Source organism: Pipistrellus hanaki (genome assembly GCF_964339955.1).
Source record: "Pipistrellus hanaki genome assembly, chromosome: 12".
Lineage (NCBI taxonomy): Eukaryota > Metazoa > Chordata > Mammalia > Chiroptera > Vespertilionidae > Pipistrellus > Pipistrellus hanaki.
Window position 1 is genome coordinate 39,828,789 of NC_140514.1, and position 17,004 is coordinate 39,845,792.

General features: G+C 47.7%; 1 protein-coding gene across 1 annotated transcript; it reads left to right on the top strand.

Annotated features, from left to right (window-relative positions):
* Positions 1-107: 107 nt before the first annotated feature.
* On the top strand, positions 108-15,513 carry CCT7 (chaperonin containing TCP1 subunit 7). Its single transcript, XM_084901294.1, has 12 exons — positions 108-1,078; positions 6,738-6,891; positions 7,408-7,514; positions 8,764-8,889; positions 9,522-9,574; positions 9,906-10,077; positions 11,329-11,493; positions 12,248-12,436; positions 13,030-13,127; positions 13,417-13,549; positions 14,020-14,226; positions 15,104-15,513. Exons 1-12 carry the CDS (start codon positions 1,073-1,075, stop codon positions 15,323-15,325), a joined length of 1,632 nt encoding a protein of 543 aa, XP_084757420.1. The 5' UTR covers positions 108-1,072; the 3' UTR covers positions 15,326-15,513.
* Positions 15,514-17,004: the final 1,491 nt, after the last annotated feature.

A 17,004-nucleotide genomic window follows, 5' to 3' on the forward strand; every position in this document is an offset into this window, starting at 1 on the left:
CCTCTGCGCCTCAGCCCACTTCCTATTGGTCAGGAGAAGTGGGGCCGAGGGCTGATTGGTCTAAACTCTCAACAGCAACTGCGGCCCCACCGCAGCCCCGCCCCAGCATTCCTCAGTTCGGATTGGACTCTCCTGACCTCCGGGAATGGGGGGTGGGCTGGCTGGGGGTGACCAGGAACTGGAGGTGGGCTCCGGGCCACACTCGCTTCAGCCGCAAAAAGTCATCATCAGCTCTTGCGGTCTCGGCGGGATTCTCCGCGCGGCCGCTTCACGGCGGGATTTGCCTTCTCCCAGTTCGCTTTCCTCCCCTCTTCGGGAAGATAATCATCCAGCACCCGGGTGATCCCCGGCGCCCCGCTCCATCCAGCTCGTCCCCTGCCCAGTCCCACGGGTGCCTGCGCCGCCCCAGTGGAAGCGCTGAGGACGCGGCAGGTGCAGCCATCCCCGAGGAGGCTCTGGCCAGTGCAGAGCCAGAAAGCGGACATCGGGACCCTGTGCCCACGACAGCTTCTCTACCACTTTCTGTGCAATTGTGACTTTGGCCACCTTTCCTAAGCTCCCAGACTCAGTGTCCACATCTGTAGAACGTACGTGATAACAATACCAACGAAACAGGGTTGTGAGTATTAAATTAAAAAACTCATGTTAAGAGCTTACTTAGCATAAGCTTGCTCCACAGTCAGCGTTCAATAAATGTTTGCATTTATTTCATTCCTTGGCGTCCAGGGCGAGGAGATAAGATGGAATTAAGGATAGTTGGTGTCGCGGGCCAAGCAAGGATCCTTCATGCTCAGGAAAAAAAAAGAAAAAAAAAGCACGACCAAATTTTGGTGATAACCAGTTTATCGCCAGAGCGCCAGCCCTCCGAGGCTCCACCTCTAGCCCTTCTAGCCACACCGACTCGCTGGTAGCGAACCATAGAGTAACGGAAGTGACCCGTCCCTTCCACTACCGGTTTAACGCTGGTCGAACCTTCTGGGGATTTGTCTGGCGCAGAGCATTGTGGGATTGCTGGGCGGCCCCGACACAGAGCTAGGGAGAGGAGCAGCGGGGCCCAGAAGCAGCTTCCAAGATGATGGTGAGTAGTATCGCCCGTATCCTTCGCCATCCGCCGTCTCCAGCGGCCATCTGGCCGGGAGCCGGCGCCGCCTGGCTGGCACCCGACCCGTAGGGCTCTCCTCTGCCTACTGACCCTGTCCTCCCCCGACCTCCTGTCCAGGGGCGACCCCGGCCCGCCGTGGCCTGTCCGGGCCCACACACGGAGCAAGGGCCCTTGGCGAGTATTATGTGGGACTGGAGGGGAGGCTGAGGTCGCGCCGGGTGGGGACTACAAGTCCCAGGGTGCTTCAGGGCAGCGGACCCGCGTCGGGGTCCCCGTTTTTGGAGCCACCCCACAATCGTGACCTGTGTTCAGCTATTACGGATTGAACCTACCTAAGCAGTCAGTGGCCAGATCTGGAAGCCTCGGCTGCCGTAGGAAAGGCGGGTGTGAAGAAGTGTGCTTCCTAGAATGGGCAGCGCTCAGGGTCTCAACTCTGGCCTTGTCGGTGCATAAATGGCCTCAGACCTCTCTGTTCACACATTCACTCGTGCACTCATTAAACACGTGTTCAGTGCCCAGTGAATGCACCCCGCTGGTTGTTGCGGTGCAAACTCCTCAGCCCGGAGAATGGTCGGGGCAGATGGCGAGACTGCATCAGAGGTAGAAAGATCCCGCCTCTCACGCCGACCTTGTCTGCGCCTCCGGGTTTGACATCAGCCCAGAGTTCTCTAGTTGGCCACCTATCTAGGGGTCTCTTTTCTTAGATGAAGGGTGTTGATAAGTCCTGGGCTCCACACATGGCACCCCTTTCCCTTCATTGTTGCAGGTACTTTTCACCGGTCCTAACCCTCGGGGGTACCTCTTGAATCGCTGTTGAACAGGGCCAGCTTTTAACTACGGCGGTGTTTTTCTTTTGTTTGTTTGTGTGGGTTTTCTTTGGGTGTTTTTATTTTGTTTTTCAATTATAGTTTACATTCAGTAGTATTTTGTATTTGTTCCAGGTGTACTGCATAGGGGTTAGACAATCATATACTTCACAAAGCGTTCCTGATAGTTCCGTTACCCACCTCACACGAAGGAGGTGTTTGAGGCAAAGCCATGACTGAGAGGCTGCTTTCTATGCACTTGGCAGTTCACTCATTTTGGCCTATCCATCGGAGTCAGTTCTCTGGTTTTTCCCCCTGCTTCCTGCACCATCTCCCTGTCCTGTTAGATGTCAAACTGACACCTAGGAGGTGTTCGTTCTGCTGCCAAATGCCCTCTGAATCCAGCTTGTACCCAAGCTAGAAGGAACCTGGTGTTATTCTGTACCCCTATCCCCTTCATACCTCTAGTACTGCCCCTTTTCAGTCCCTCTTCAGCATTACCAGTTCCTGAAGGCATCTTCATCTTCTGTGCAGAGGCAGCGTAGGAGGGCACTGGAGAGTAAGGGCTCGAGCCATGCTGAAGGCCTAGGTTTGTGACTCAGCTCTGCCACTTACTAGATGTGGCACTTTGATTTTGAGCATGGTATTAAATTTCTGGCCCTTGGTCTGTTAGAGGGGGTTAAATTAACTAATACAAAGTGTCCAGCATGTAGTAAGCACTCAGCAAATGTTAGCTATTCTGCTAGGTGATTGCTTGCTTGCTTTTCCTTGTAATCCATCTTCCTGCCAAGGCAACCATGAGTTGGATCAAAACCAAGTTTTGTCTATAATAGTTTTGTTTTTTTTAAATATGTTTTATTGATTTCTTACAGAGAGGAAGGGAGAGGGAGAGAGAGTTAGAAACATCAATGAGAGAGAGTTAGAAACATCGATGAGAGAGAGACACCAATCAGCTGCCTCCTGCACACCCCCCACTGGGGAGGCCCGCAACCAAGGTACATGCCCTTGACCGGAATCGAACCTGGGATCTTTCAGTCCGCGTGCCGACGCTCTATCCACTGAGCCAAACGAGTCACGGCAAGTTCTGTCTAGTTTTAAAAACCTTCACCAAGGGGCTCCAGACCACCACAGTGGGTTTTTCTGTTTCCCTGCTATATTGGCTGCTTATGTGAATGTGAAACTTCTGTCATCAAAAAGCCTCCTTGCTGTCATCGAATTAGTCCTTAATATCCTAGAAGCCTTCTGTGCTTGTGATGTGAAAGGGTCCCCTGAAGCCTCGGCTCTGTGATTGGGGTACATCTTGGATAGAAAGTATTATCCTTGCCTTTGGTGTTGAGCACTATAAGCTTTGGAATATAAATGCCTGTTGTGGTTTTGTAGAACATCACGCTTAATAATTTTTAAGAAGGATGAACAGGAAGATCATTGAGCTGAAATTACCAAGCCTTTCATGATTACCTTGGCAGATGACTGGATCCTGCAATTGTTTCTCTACTTGAATAAAAATGAGTAAGATTAATAAAAAGTAACTTGGGGAGGGCAGCCCAGGCCAAGTGGCTCAGTTAATTGGAGTGTTGTCCTGTACACCAAAAGATTGTGGGCTGGATCCCCAGTAAGGGCACATACAGGAGACAACCCATCAATGTTTCTCTTTTTCTAAAATCAGTAAGCCTGGCCAGTGTGGCTCAGTGGTTGAGTGTCCACCTATGATATCAGGAAGTCACAGTTCAGTCCCTGTCAGGGCACATGCTAGGTTTGCAGGTTCAATCCCTAGTGTGGGGCGTGCAGGAGGCAGCCAATCAATGATTCTCACCATTGATTTTCTCTTTTCTTCTCCCTTTCTCTCTGAAATCAATAAGAAATATATATATATTAAAAAATAAAAATCAATAAAACATATCCTCAGGTAAGGATTAAAAAATAATAAATTATTGTAAGAAAACTTGTGTCTTTCCAAAGAAATAATGTATTTTTGAGATGAAATATCTTATTTTAAAAAGAACTTGGGTCAGAGCAGGGCTTTCCATAGCAGTGCCTGCCCCTGGGGAAATGATAGAAGGGAACCCATCTTGACCTGGATTGGCTCAGTCTAACCCTGCTACCTTTCCCTCCCATAGGACCTCTACCCGGCCTGTCATTTCTCCAGGGCCTGCAAAACATAGGGAAATTGGGGCCAATATGGTCAGCTACTTCCCAGCCCTTCTTGCTTTGTATTAAGAATTCTCAGCAAATGTAATGTCATACTGCCAATTCTTTCCCAAAAATAAGAAGCCAGTGTATCTTACTTCATCGCATATTTCAAGCACTTTTAAGTGTGTGTGTGTGTGTGTGTGTGTGTGTGTGTATATATATATTTATTTAACGGTTGAATTTTCAGCACCAAAAGCTGCTGAATATCATCCCATATGTGGCCAAACCTAGGCACTCTACAGATTGAGATTATTATAGCTCTTACTTTCAGAAGCTCATACTTGAAGAAAGGATGGCAGTGTAAAAGCTGCGCATAAGAGGAAGCAAAGACAGTTATGGGCTCCCCTGTTGAGGATTCCCGTTGGTTGTTGTTGAGAAAACCTCCTGGAAGAATGGGGCTGTGAAGAATTCCTGGCCTGATGTTCAGAAAGTAGTATAGTAGTATTGGTAGAAGTGGCCGGTGGCTCTTGTAGATGGGAGGTGGAGGTGAGAAAAGGTCCACAAACGTGTTGGATAAGTTAACCTGTTGTGGGCATAGAAGAATCTGTTGAAGGGAATATGAAGGGAGTTGAGACTCAAGTTGGTTTTTCTTTTAAAGTTCCGACTTCACCTGAGGCAGAGAAGATTTGAGGCTGCATGAGGAATGGTTAGCCGGGACTGGCGAAAGGTGGGGTCTTTCAGGAGACACCTCTTTCCTTACAGAAGGTGCAAGGGTCCAAAAGAATGCCGAGTATAGCCGAAATCGGTTTGGCTCAGTGGTAGAGTGTCGGCCTGCGGACTGAAAGGTCCCGGGTTCGATTCCGGTCAAGGGCATGTACCTTGGTTTCGGGCACATCCCCAGTAGGAGGTGTGCAAGAGGCAGCTAATCGATGTTTCTCTCACATCGATGTTTCTAACTCTCTATCTCTCTTTCTTCCTCTCTGTAAAAAATCAATAAAATATATTAAAAGAAAAAAAGAATGCTGAGTATAGAGAAACCATTTCTTGAGGTGAGACTTGGGACACTACCAAGAAAAGGGAGGAATTTTCCCTCCAGCCTATGCCTGGTTCCAGGTGTAAGGAGTTAGCTAATAAGCATTATTTAAAAAATAATAATAATAATGTGTGATAAACTCATTAGAAAAAAAGAAACAGAACAGCAAATATATAACCCAAAGTGTCAAAACCCTCTTTACTAACAAACACTCTTTCTCATTAGAGTTTGTTGGGCGTCTTTCCAGCTCCTTTATGCACTTGCATTTTATATCTTGCCTTTTCTTAACTATTTTCTTAAAAAAAATGTAAATCAGGTTATGTAAGTCTTCCCAGGGCTCTCCTTTGTAGGAATAAGATGTAAGCTCCTTAACACAGTCTACAAGTGAGTGTGCGGTGTGTTGCCTTATTCACTGCTCTCCCGCTGCTCCGGTCAAAGGAATTGCACTTTTTAAGCAGTTGTCCTGTTACTATGATGATGTCATCCTCATGGGTCACTAGACTCTGTGGTGTGTGAAGTCCTGACTCCTTATTGTTAGGGGGAGACAGTCCTGTGCTTTCTTTCCTATTCCTCCTCCCCCCTCAGACACCTGCAGTACCCCTAGGGGTGAATGTGGGCAAAAGCTTTCAAACTTTATATTGCACTCCATAATAAATAAATTTTAAAGCATAGCCTAATACACACATATAACTAAGGTTTTGAACGGTATTTACCCTTAATATATTGTTTCAACCAAACACACAATTAGTCACAGTCACTGGGAAGACTAGGCCTGGCTCACGAACTCATCGTTACATGTCAAGCTTGGATGCAGGGACAGGAACTCTGGTTTGCTAAGCTGAGAAATTCCTGTCTGTGCTAACGATCATTGGCCAGAGGTATTTAAGGAAGCCCTTTAAAATAAGCATCCTGTCTTCCAGAGTTTCTAAAGCATGTCTGCAAATTAAACCTCTAGAGATAGTGAGTGTTTTGGAGGCCATTGCAAAATAGAGAAACTTCTTGGGGGAATCTGATTGGAGATGAGTCACAGGAAGCTTTATGGAGCCAGCGTGAGAAATGGAAAGGCTGCTGTGTGAATTAGATTTGTTGTCATTTTGGGAGACAGAACAAAGGGGCTGTTTGCTTCTCTGCCTCTGCTTTCCTACACACCAGCTAAACAGTGGTAAAGCCGCCTGCCTGGGCCTCTCCAGGACAGTGCCTGAAGCTATTGACACCTCGGGTTTGCATCAGCGCCCCATCCACCTCTCTGGGATTAAGCTGTAATGCAGATAAATGGATGTGTTGCTGGAGGGTGAATTCAGAGCGTGGCCTGCTGCTTCCTCCTGTGCCATGCCCTAATTCTTCAGAGCAGAATGGGGTCAGGAGTTGAAAAGGCTACGCTCATTTAGCTGGGCACTGGAGAATACATCTCTATCTGATTTGTCCTTTTAAACAAAATCTGTTCTTCTCAAGACATCCTAGCACACCTACCAGGTGTGCTGCGGTCTTGGCCATGTCTCTGGAGATAGAGGCTGTTTAAGGAGTAGATGTGGACAGTGGGGAAATGTGATTTTCAAAGATATTTCCGTCATGGGGGAGATGGGAGCATTCTCCCTCCCCCTTCTCTCCCTATGGCGCCTTGTAAGAGGTGATTTTTAAAAGCAGTCCATTGCTCTTTCTTTTCTAGCCCACACCGGTTATCCTGCTGAAAGAGGGGACTGATAGTTCCCAAGGCATCCCCCAGCTTGTCAGTAACATCAGTGCCTGCCAGGTGATTGCTGAAGCCATACGGACCACCCTGGGCCCCCGGGGCATGGACAAGCTCCTTGTGGACGGCCGGGGTAAGTGCGGGGCTCCAGAGGCAGTGTGCGGGACCAGGCTTCTGGGGAGCAGAAGCTGGCGTCAGAAAACTTACTGCTTCAGACCTCGGGGGGTGCTCACTGTGAGGGGCTTCACTTCATACACAGTCCTAATGCTGCGCCCTGTGGGGACATAGGGGAGAAGCTGGGCTCACAAGGCTGTTGCCTTGTAGAGAGATACAACCTAGAAACATGTGATCCCTCCCTTTGATCATGCTGCCAAGACGAGGAGCAAGTTCCCTTTTATGTTTTAGTGCATTAATTGACATGTGCGGTACCAGGGTATTAACTTTGTTAAGATCTAAATGATTACTCATTGTCACTTAAAAAACATTTTCTGCATCCACTTGAGGTGCGCTAAATGCTGCTCAAAGAAAAGTAGGGGCTCAAAGTCTTAGGAAAATTGCCATGGAGGAAAGTTGAGCAGACTAGTGATTTAGGTGGCCCTTTGTGCACAGAAAGGGTCTTTGAATTTTTACTTTGCGTGTTCCTTTTAAGGAAAAGCCACCATTTCTAATGATGGGGCCACAATTCTGAAACTCCTTGACGTTGTCCATCCTGCAGCAAAGACTTTAGTGGACATTGCCAAATCCCAAGATGCTGAGGTAAGAAAATCAAACAGATGTGTTTAAATGGAGGTGGAAACACATGCCAGCTTGCTCCTTCACTCTTCTCTCTCTAAATGTTTTTTATATCTAAATTATAATTTCAAAAGTAATACATTCTTATAAAGATATTTAGGAGTTAATAATCTTTTAAGATTTGTACTGTTCCACTGCTTGTAGCTGAGAATAAGAGTTGCTAGGTAAATAATTTAACCTTATAAGATAGGACTGGAAACTCTTAAGGTTTCTTACCCCCCCCTTTATGGTAATAAAATATACCTGACAAAATTCACCATTTTAACAGAAACCATTTCTAATACTGGAGTCTTGATAATAGATGTTGAAAGACAAGTTTGTATTGTTCTGAAGTTATGTGAAAAGGTTTATTATTATTAGGACCCAGTAGCCTATAAAACAGTATGGCTTTTCTGAAATTAAAATGAGAAGAGTCTGAATTTGACCTGTTAATGTCTTCAGCAAATAAATATCTTCTGGCCAAGAATTTGGCAGCTTAAACCCTTTGCCATAGTGACTCTTCCCCCTTGAGAATTATTTACATTACACAATAGACATAAATAAGTTGCACATAAAATTCTTCTAAATCAGAGGTTAGCCAGTTTGCTTGTGAGCTCTTATTCTCCCTCATTAAAAATAGGGTTTAGATATGTTATCATAGAAAATGTCCTTTAGAAAAGATTAGCAGACTAGTAGTCTGCTTATTCCAAATAGTGTTTAACATATAAAGGGCTTTGGCTGGTCCTGGGAGGTTTGTTTTAGTGAGATTTGGCTGAAAAATATCTTTCTTATAAACTCCTGTAGTACTTTGTACTCCTTAAAGAATATATATCTCTTGCCAATTGCTATCATGGCTATTTGTGACATGTAAGCATTGTTATTACAAGCATAACTGGGACTGTCTTACTTATAGTGCCTTTACGTGATAAATAAATTACCAGGTAATTTGCATATATATGATTTCCTATCCCAAGGAAATTCAGTTGTCCAAATTAGTCTTCTTTGGGGAATGGGCCTGGCTGGGGGATTAATTTTGTAGATAAGGACCAATTTGATGGGATGGACACCTAACTACCATCACCTTCTGTTTATTACAAACACCTATGCTTCCATAATAAAGCTCCATGCTCATTTAAACTGCCCAGTTTAAGTGGGTAGATTGCCTGAAAATGGAGTTGGGGCTTTATAAACCCAGAACATCAGAAAAAGTGAATTTCCTGTCATCCTCTTCCAGGTCGGTGATGGCACCACCTCAGTGACCCTGCTGGCCGCAGAGTTTCTGAAGCAGGTGAAACCCTATGTGGAGGAAGGCCTGCACCCACAGATCATCATCCGAGCTTTCCGAACTGCCACCCAGTTGGTATGGGAGTACTGGCCAACTTGGCCTTGTGCCTGGGCACCTTCGTATTTCTCTGAGGATAATACCTTCACTGGGGTGTAGAGAAGACTGGGAAGAGTTCCTTGGAAATGTTCTGGATTCTCCATAGGAACCTCAGTCCTACCATTCAGTAGCTATTTGATTAGATATTTGCTAGAGTGTGGTGTAGCTACGTTATAGCCTCCAGTAAGTCGGAGCTATTGTTGTTTTTGTCGAGTACTTTTTGGCACATCCTGAGATATATGTATATGTTACATTATGTAGCATCTAATTAATACATAAAGTGCTAAAAATTTTGTAGGTGTTTTTCACGAGCCAGAAGGTTTGGCTTGATCTGTGTCACAGCTTGTTTTCACTCATTTGTGTTAGTGTGTTACCTGCATATCCAGAACTAAATCCTGGGCGTGTTCTTCGGATTCTTCAGCACTGTAGCTAGTCTATATTTCAGGCTATGGGAGTTTTCTAAACTACAGAGATTTACATTTTCTAACGACATAAAAATGTTTCAGCTGTAGACTAGAAATGCTTAAGATTTGGGAGTAAGCAGACTAGAGGCTGGCGTCCTCTCTCCAGTTTGTAGCATGAGAGGCTCACTCAGCTTCTGTTCTTGGCAGGCAGTTAACAAGATCAAAGAGATTGCCGTGACTGTGAAGAAGGCAGACAAATTGTAAGTTTGTGGTGGGACTTGACTTCCTATGGCCAAATGAGATGCAGAAGCATGCTGTGATCCCTATGTGGGCCCCGGGGCTGTTTGGCTTTTGCAAGACCCTGGCTGAGCCCCAGCCCACATTGCTCAACAGAGGCTGGTAGACTGTAGTGTAAAAGCTGTCACACAGGTGGTGGTTGACTGCAGTCACCGTCCGTCACTGATTATATGGCCTAAAGATACAGAAGAAGTTGGTGAGGGCTGATTTTAGTGGCAACCACCTCCACATTGCACTAGAATCAGACAAGGGAGGCTTTCAAGGCCTGACGCAGGCCCCACCCTTCCGTCCCAGGGAGCAGAGGAAGCTGCTGGAGAAGTGTGCCGTGACTGCTCTGAGCTCCAAGTTGATCTCCCAGCAGAAAACCTTCTTCTCGAGGATGGTGGTGGATGCGGTAATGATGCTGGATGATTTGCTGCAGCTTAAAATGATTGGAATCAAGAAGGTGCAAGGTGGAGCCCTAGAGGTAAGCCTGCCGTGGCCTCCAGGAGGCTCCTGCTTTCATGTTGACCCTTCAGACAGTTTCACAAAGGAGGAGAGCATAGAGGCAGGTTTGGGCTGTATTCTGCATACTGCCACGACAGGCTGTGACTATAGATGTATTCTGTAACCTCTCTGGACCTATGTTTACTTGTCAGCAGAATGTAGATTGAACTGAGTCTCCAAATTTCAGTGTTGATGTGGGGGAGGGAGTAGGGCTATCTATGACCCTCTCAATGAATGAGTCTGAGCAGTACTTTTTAGTTCATTCTTCTCCAAGTGATAGAGCCGAGAGAGTGGAAGGAAGGGATAAGGGGGAGGGAGGGGGGAAGAAACATTGCTATGAAAGAGCCTCCCGTTTGACTAATTTCTGCTGTCATCTTGATTCAGCTCAGGTCTCATCCCCTTTAGGAGGCTGTGGATTTGAATGACACCGCAATCTGTTCACTGATAGGCTACAGTATTGTAGGTCAACATTATAGGTTAGCACAGACTTGGTCATTTAGTATTAGTAGGAGAAAAAAAAATGTGAGATGTGAATCTAAGTCTCTTTATAGTGTTGATTCAATCCCAGGTGCAACATGCTTCTTATTATGCCCTGATAGTAACTTCAACCCCCAGGAAGCTCTGTTATTGAAAAGAGAAAAATCCTTCATTTTGAAGGATTGAGATGCAGGAAGCTACGGTGATGGCCTGGGAGCTGTGCAGGAAATTTCTGGCTCTCATGATCTTTTGACTTCATCTCCTATAGCGGATGAGAGTGTGTGATGGGTGTGTGTGTGTGTGTGTGTGTGTGTGTGTGTGGTATAGGGAGGGAGGGAGTGTGTAGGTGTGTGCAGTAGGAGAGGACCAGCGGGTTGGTAGTTGGGATTGAAGGGGAAGACGGTATTGGGCAGCCTGTACCTTATTTGTAAATGCCTGGCTCCTTTCCTGGCATGTAGGTAAATGCTTTAAGCACTATACCTTGGCACTTGCTTTGAAGGCCAGTCTTAGAAGACAGCCTGAACAGGCCTTTACCATGCTTAGTTTCTTATTTTCCTTGTATTGACAGGACAACCAAAATGTTTTGTATTTTTCCCAGCTTCTGTGGCAATGGAAAGGTCTTATTACAACAGTGAAATAAAGCCATGGTTAACTCAGGTTCACAGGAATGGACATGGCGTAGTCCAACACACCAGCAGGTTGATTTCATTTCATTCCGCTGAGCTTTTGAACTGTTTGTTGTTGTTCTTATTAGGAGTCCCAGCTGGTGGCTGGTGTTGCATTCAAGAAGACTTTCTCTTATGCTGGGTTTGAAATGCAACCCAAAAGGTACCATACCCCAAAGATTGCCCTTTTAAATGTGGAGCTCGAACTGAAAGCTGAGAAAGATAATGCTGAAGTCAGAGTCCACAACGTTAAGGTAGGCCCCGCCACCTGGCCGCGGAATAGAAATGGGCAGCTGCTGGGCCAAAGCCGCGGCTCTTGTGGTTGTCAGTTTGTCAAGCTCCTGTGGATCCCTTTATCCTCCTGCCACCTTAAATATTGATGTCTAAATGCTGGGTAACTGGACTGGAGGTGCTTTGAAAAGGACAGACCTGTTGAAATATTATCCTCTGGTCCCCCAGAGGGGCTGGCAGAGGCTCTCTAACTATATAGTGAGCCTAGTATTTTGATTCCTTTGGTTTGGGCAGAAGTGGGCTCCTCCCCTTTAGACTGGGTCTCACGCTGCAGGGTCAGGTGTGCTCCCATCATTGATATAATCAAGGCTGTCTCTGGAGTAGCATTGTTACCCACTATAAGCAGGTCCCCTTGGGAATGTGTCCCCAGCACAGAATGGCCTTTAGGGGAAAGGGTCTTATCCTGGGGAACTCCATGGGTGAGTGCCTCAGAGGAGGCTAGAACTAATCTGCACTAGCCTCTTTCTCACACCTTGGCAGTGCCAGCTCTGGAGTAGCTTCTAGTCCTGGGGTTACTTTCTGCTTTTGTGTTTGAAAGTTTTAGGTTCCCTCAGTTACCTTACAGGGTCCTTGTTTACTTGGACTGTGGAGAAGCTATTCTGTTTATCCCTGTTAATTCCCAAATAGCATACTTTTATCATGGGAGATGCATTTTAGCCCACTTTATATGCTAACCTCTGCTCCAAAGCATCCTCATCCTTTCCTGGCTCTCTTCAGGATTATCAGGCAATTGTCGATGCTGAGTGGGACATTCTGTATGACAAGTTAGAGAAGATCCATCAATCCGGAGCCAAAGTCGTCTTGTCCAAACTCCCTATTGGGGATGTGGCCACCCAGTACTTTGCCGACAGGGACATGTTCTGCGCTGGCCGAGTGCCAGAGGAGGATCTGAAGAGGACCATGATGGTAACCCAGTGTTCACTGGCTGCTTTGTGGCCTGGAGGAGTTTTCATTTACCTCTGGTGGGCAGGTGTGCAGTTAACTTGGTGTGTCAACCCAGGCCTGTCTCAACTCTTTTTGCCTTGGAGCACTTCATTGCCAGAGTGCATGTGCTCAGGTATAAGTTACTTAACCACAACAAGTCAGGAAATCTGGTTTGTTAGGGAACCCAGCAGTAATGCTGTGATTAGCTGAGTACACTCAAATATTGGTGCTTCCAGCCAGGTTTCCTTCCTTCTCTAGTGTCTCACCAACGCCGCCTTAAGTCGAAAGCACCAGTCCTCACTTCACTGCTGGGCCCAAAGCATCCTAGTTTGGGGAGGGCTCTCAAGTGAGCCAAAGGGTCCCCATCTCCTTTTAACTAGGCTGTTTGCCCTTAGTTCTTTCAGAGGGGGTGAGGGTCATCAAGGTCAAGGGTGAGGCGGGTTATCCAGTGCAGAGGGCTGTGGGCACGTGGCAGAGTCCAGCATGGGAACTGGCTTGGCGACTAGGCGGCAGGAAGTTTGTTGGTCTGGTGTGAGCCTTCACTCCTGGATGATCTTGCCTTCTGTGCTCCTCAGGCCTGTGGAGGCTCCATCCAGACCAGTGTGAATGCTCTGACCCCAGATGTGCTGGGCCACTGCCAGGTCTTTGAAGAAACTCAGATTGGAGGCGAGAGGTGAGCATCTTGGCAGAGCCACAAGACTTGCCCGAGTCTGGCCTCCTGCCATCCTTTGGGTGTGGTAAACAGCATGTGCTACTCTCTCTGGGTCTTACCTTTTGGAGAGGGAAGATTACATTGGGTTTAAAGTTTGACTTCATAATCTTTTATGTCCATTGGTATAGCCCAGACCTTGCTGAGACGGTGTCTTTTAAAGGTGGGATTGGGGAAGCTTAGTGAAAAACAACACAGCGGGCTGGCAGCAGACAGGAGCTCACATCTATGTGCGATTTGGCCCTGTGTGTAGGTACAATTTCTTCACTGGCTGCCCCAAAGCTAAGACTTGCACCATCATCCTCCGCGGTGGCGCTGAGCAGTTTATGGAGGAGACAGAGCGGTCCCTGCACGACGCCATCATGATTGTTAGGAGGGCCATCAAGGTACTGGCTGGTGGCTTCCTGTCTGCGCAGCCCATTCTCCCTCCCAAGCCAGTGAGACCCTGGATTTGTGTGGTGATCCCTTGTCTGGGTGGAACTCAGGCCCTGACTTGCCTCACAAATTATAGAGAAATAAGCTCAGTCTCTCAAAATAGGTCATGCTGCCTTAAAGGCTGACTTGTTCTTATGAGAAAACTGGGGCTGAGGCATTCGGCCATTCTAGGGATTGTACCAGTGTCCTCAAGCTAGTAGCTGGTACAATGCCATCTTGGAGATGGTCAGAAACGATCTGGTTGATGGTGGGATGTGCTGGACGAAGGCCATGTTTAGGCTCCCTGGGGCTTGGGATGAGGGAAATAATGAGGGACCACTCTCGGGGCTGGGGACCTGTTGGCTGAGTGGCCCACCTCTCTGTGGCTGGAGCTTGGACCAGGGGGACCACTTGTACTGAAATATGGGTCTGGTCTCGACAGAACGATTCCGTGGTGGCTGGTGGCGGGGCCATTGAAATGGAGCTCTCCAAGTACCTGCGCGACTACTCCAGGACCATTCCTGGGAAGCAGCAGCTGCTGATCGGAGCATACGCCAAGGCCTTGGAAATCATCCCGCGCCAGCTGTGTGACAATGCCGGCTTTGACGCCACCAACATCCTCAACAAGCTGCGGGCGCGGCATGCCCAGGTGGGTGCTTCCCCTCTGGGGTGCAGGCGTTTGGGTGGATGGGCTGGATTCTGTGTGGGCTTGAATCATTCAAACTCTGTGCAGCCCAGGAGACGGTGCTGAAGCTAAACTCAGTACCAACCAACTGTGCTTCCTCAGGGCAGAGGTGAAGCCACAGTGCTGGACTGGATGTCCCAGGCTTCTTGGTGCTTCTACCAGAGTGTGATCACCCCTTCATGGGCGAAGAGAGGTGCCCTGTGGCCCCTGCCCGAAGCACACTCTGGGGAAGCACTCAGAGCCCTGCTGACACCGCCCAGCCATGGCTCTGCCACCTCTCCCAGAACTTCGTTTCTTCATTTGTTAGCAGATATGTTAAGTGCTCAGCACTCTGGCAGCAGCAATACTCAGTGAGCAACCTTCTGTCTGACATGACACTTTACCTCTGTGTCTCAGTTCCTCACCCGTGGGGACTGATGGAAATAGTGCAGTGATACAGTGAGACAAGGGATTGAAAGGTTCCTCTTGAGAACCATGCATCCTCAGGTGGCCTGAGGTGGGGCCTCCCCAAAACAGGGAAGTACCTAGGAGAGGGCCAGAGTACCTTGTGCGCAGCACATCCAAGGTTTGCATGGGTGGTTGGCAGGGGCAGGGGTGGGGAAGGTAGACTTCCAGGTTCCTGTTGTTGGTATAGCCCAGACCTTGCTGAGACGGTGTCTTTTAAAGGTGGGGTTGGGGAAGCTTAGTGAGAAACGGTTGTGATGCCATAGGCCGATGCCTTCTTCCTCGGGAAGTGCCACTAAGTTCAGAGAGTCGGGGTTCCTAACTTTTGGAGGGAGGGAATGCCACAAGAAATTTCATAGCACTTCCACATACCTCCCCTCTTTTCCCGATCTTTCAGGGGGGCATGTGGTACGGGGTAGACATCAACAACGAGGACATTGCTGACAACTTCAAGGCCTTCGTGTGGGAGCCGGCTATGGTGCGGATCAATGCCCTGACTGCAGCCTCGGAGGCTGCGTGCCTTATTGTGTCTGTAGATGAAACCATCAAGAACCCTCGCTCGACCGTGGATGCACCCCCAGCTGCTGGCCGGGGCCGGGGTCGTGGCCGTCTCCATTGAGAGGCCTCCCACCCCCCACCCTTCACCCACCCCCATCCCCTAACTGGCTGGCAGGCCGGCTGCGGGGCCAGCTTATTCTCCCTGTTTGGTCTTGGCTAATTGGTATGAGAACGGGGTAGGGAGGAATTGGCCCACCCTGTTCTAACTGGTGGCTATTTAAATAAACTTCCAGTTCACTTTGGAGATTATTTGGGGACAGGAGTTTTACTCATATGTGTGTTCACTGCAGCTTTGGATTTTAATTTTGTATGTACTCGCCCAAAAGGTAGAAAAATTCTCTTCCCTCTGGGCTGTCTTCAATAGCCTGTGGCCGCTGCTAAGGCCGAGTGTGCAGCACTGCCTGCGGGAGCTCCCGCGAGTGGCCCAGGTCCTGAAGTTTCACTTTGGTATCTTTCTCAGTCCCAGAAGTGGCTGTGAGATGTGGAGTCGCTTCCTGTTCATCCAAATTTATCTTACCTAGCCCTGGCACTGTTCCTAGGATTTCTCTAGGTTTGGGTAAATGTGCTACCTGGCCTTGTCTGCCCTTCTACCTCCATATTCTCTTGGTTCCATCTTTTGGTCCCTCAGTCAAGATCCTGAGGTTGAGGGCTCTCGGAGGAATGTCTTAGGCCGTATTTTTAACTGTTGTGACTTCTTAGCAGTCCGTTGAGGGGGTGGCTGAAGGAGCACCCACCCGGTCTCATTAAACTCTTTCTGAACAGGGCAAAGTTTGAGTTGGCCAGCACAGGTCTACTGGAAAGCAGGCTCTAACTGCCCCTTGTTTGTGCTAGTCCTGAGCTCTGGCCTGCAGCTAGCTGTCATTGGTCCTTGTGGAAGTCATATTGAACCACTGACGCTTTTACTGCTTAATATTGGGAAATGATTTTAAATATATATATAGTTTTTTTTATTGGTTTCAGAGAGAGGAAGGGAAGTGAGAAAAAAACAATGATGAGTGAGATTCACTGATTGGCTGCCTCCTATACCTCCCTACTGGGCATCAAGCCGCAACCCAGGCATGTGCCTTGACTGGGAATCAAACCCTAACCTGGTTCATAGGTTGGCGTTCAACTACAGAGACACATCCACCAGGTGTGATTTTTATTTGTTGTTTTTTTGTTTTGTTTTGAAATTCTGAGTCCAACCATTCCCAGTTAGATGGACTCAAAGGTGAAATATGGTATGATCCAGACTTTAGAATCCTGTATCCTCCTAACTTGATAGTCTTTATGTAAACTAATTTTTCCAAATCTGGGATGTTCTGGATGTATAATGAAGATAGGAACAGGGGTATAAGTGCTCACCTACTTATTTGATGCTAGAGCCACACAGTTTAAGTATGAACACCTGTTGGTTTTTCTGATTTTTAATATTTCATACCTGAGTAATCAAATTGGGGGGCAATCCCATTGGGTAAAATAGGGAAGTTGAAACCAGCACATGTTGGGCAATTCGGTCTCTCCCTCGGGCTGAAGCCTGATTGGCTGATCAGAGCCTCCTGAGGATGTGGCTAGGCCAGTGAGAGACTGGGCAGTGCCTGATGCTCTGGCTGTACTTGTGCTGGAGTTGTCCTGTCTCTCCTGGCTGAGTCAGAAATGGCACCCAAGGCTTGCTGTCCACATACAGACATGGAAAGGGAGTGAGCTGTGGCAGGGGCAGTGACCTGCATGGCCTTGCTCCAGTGACGTCTGCAGTCCAGA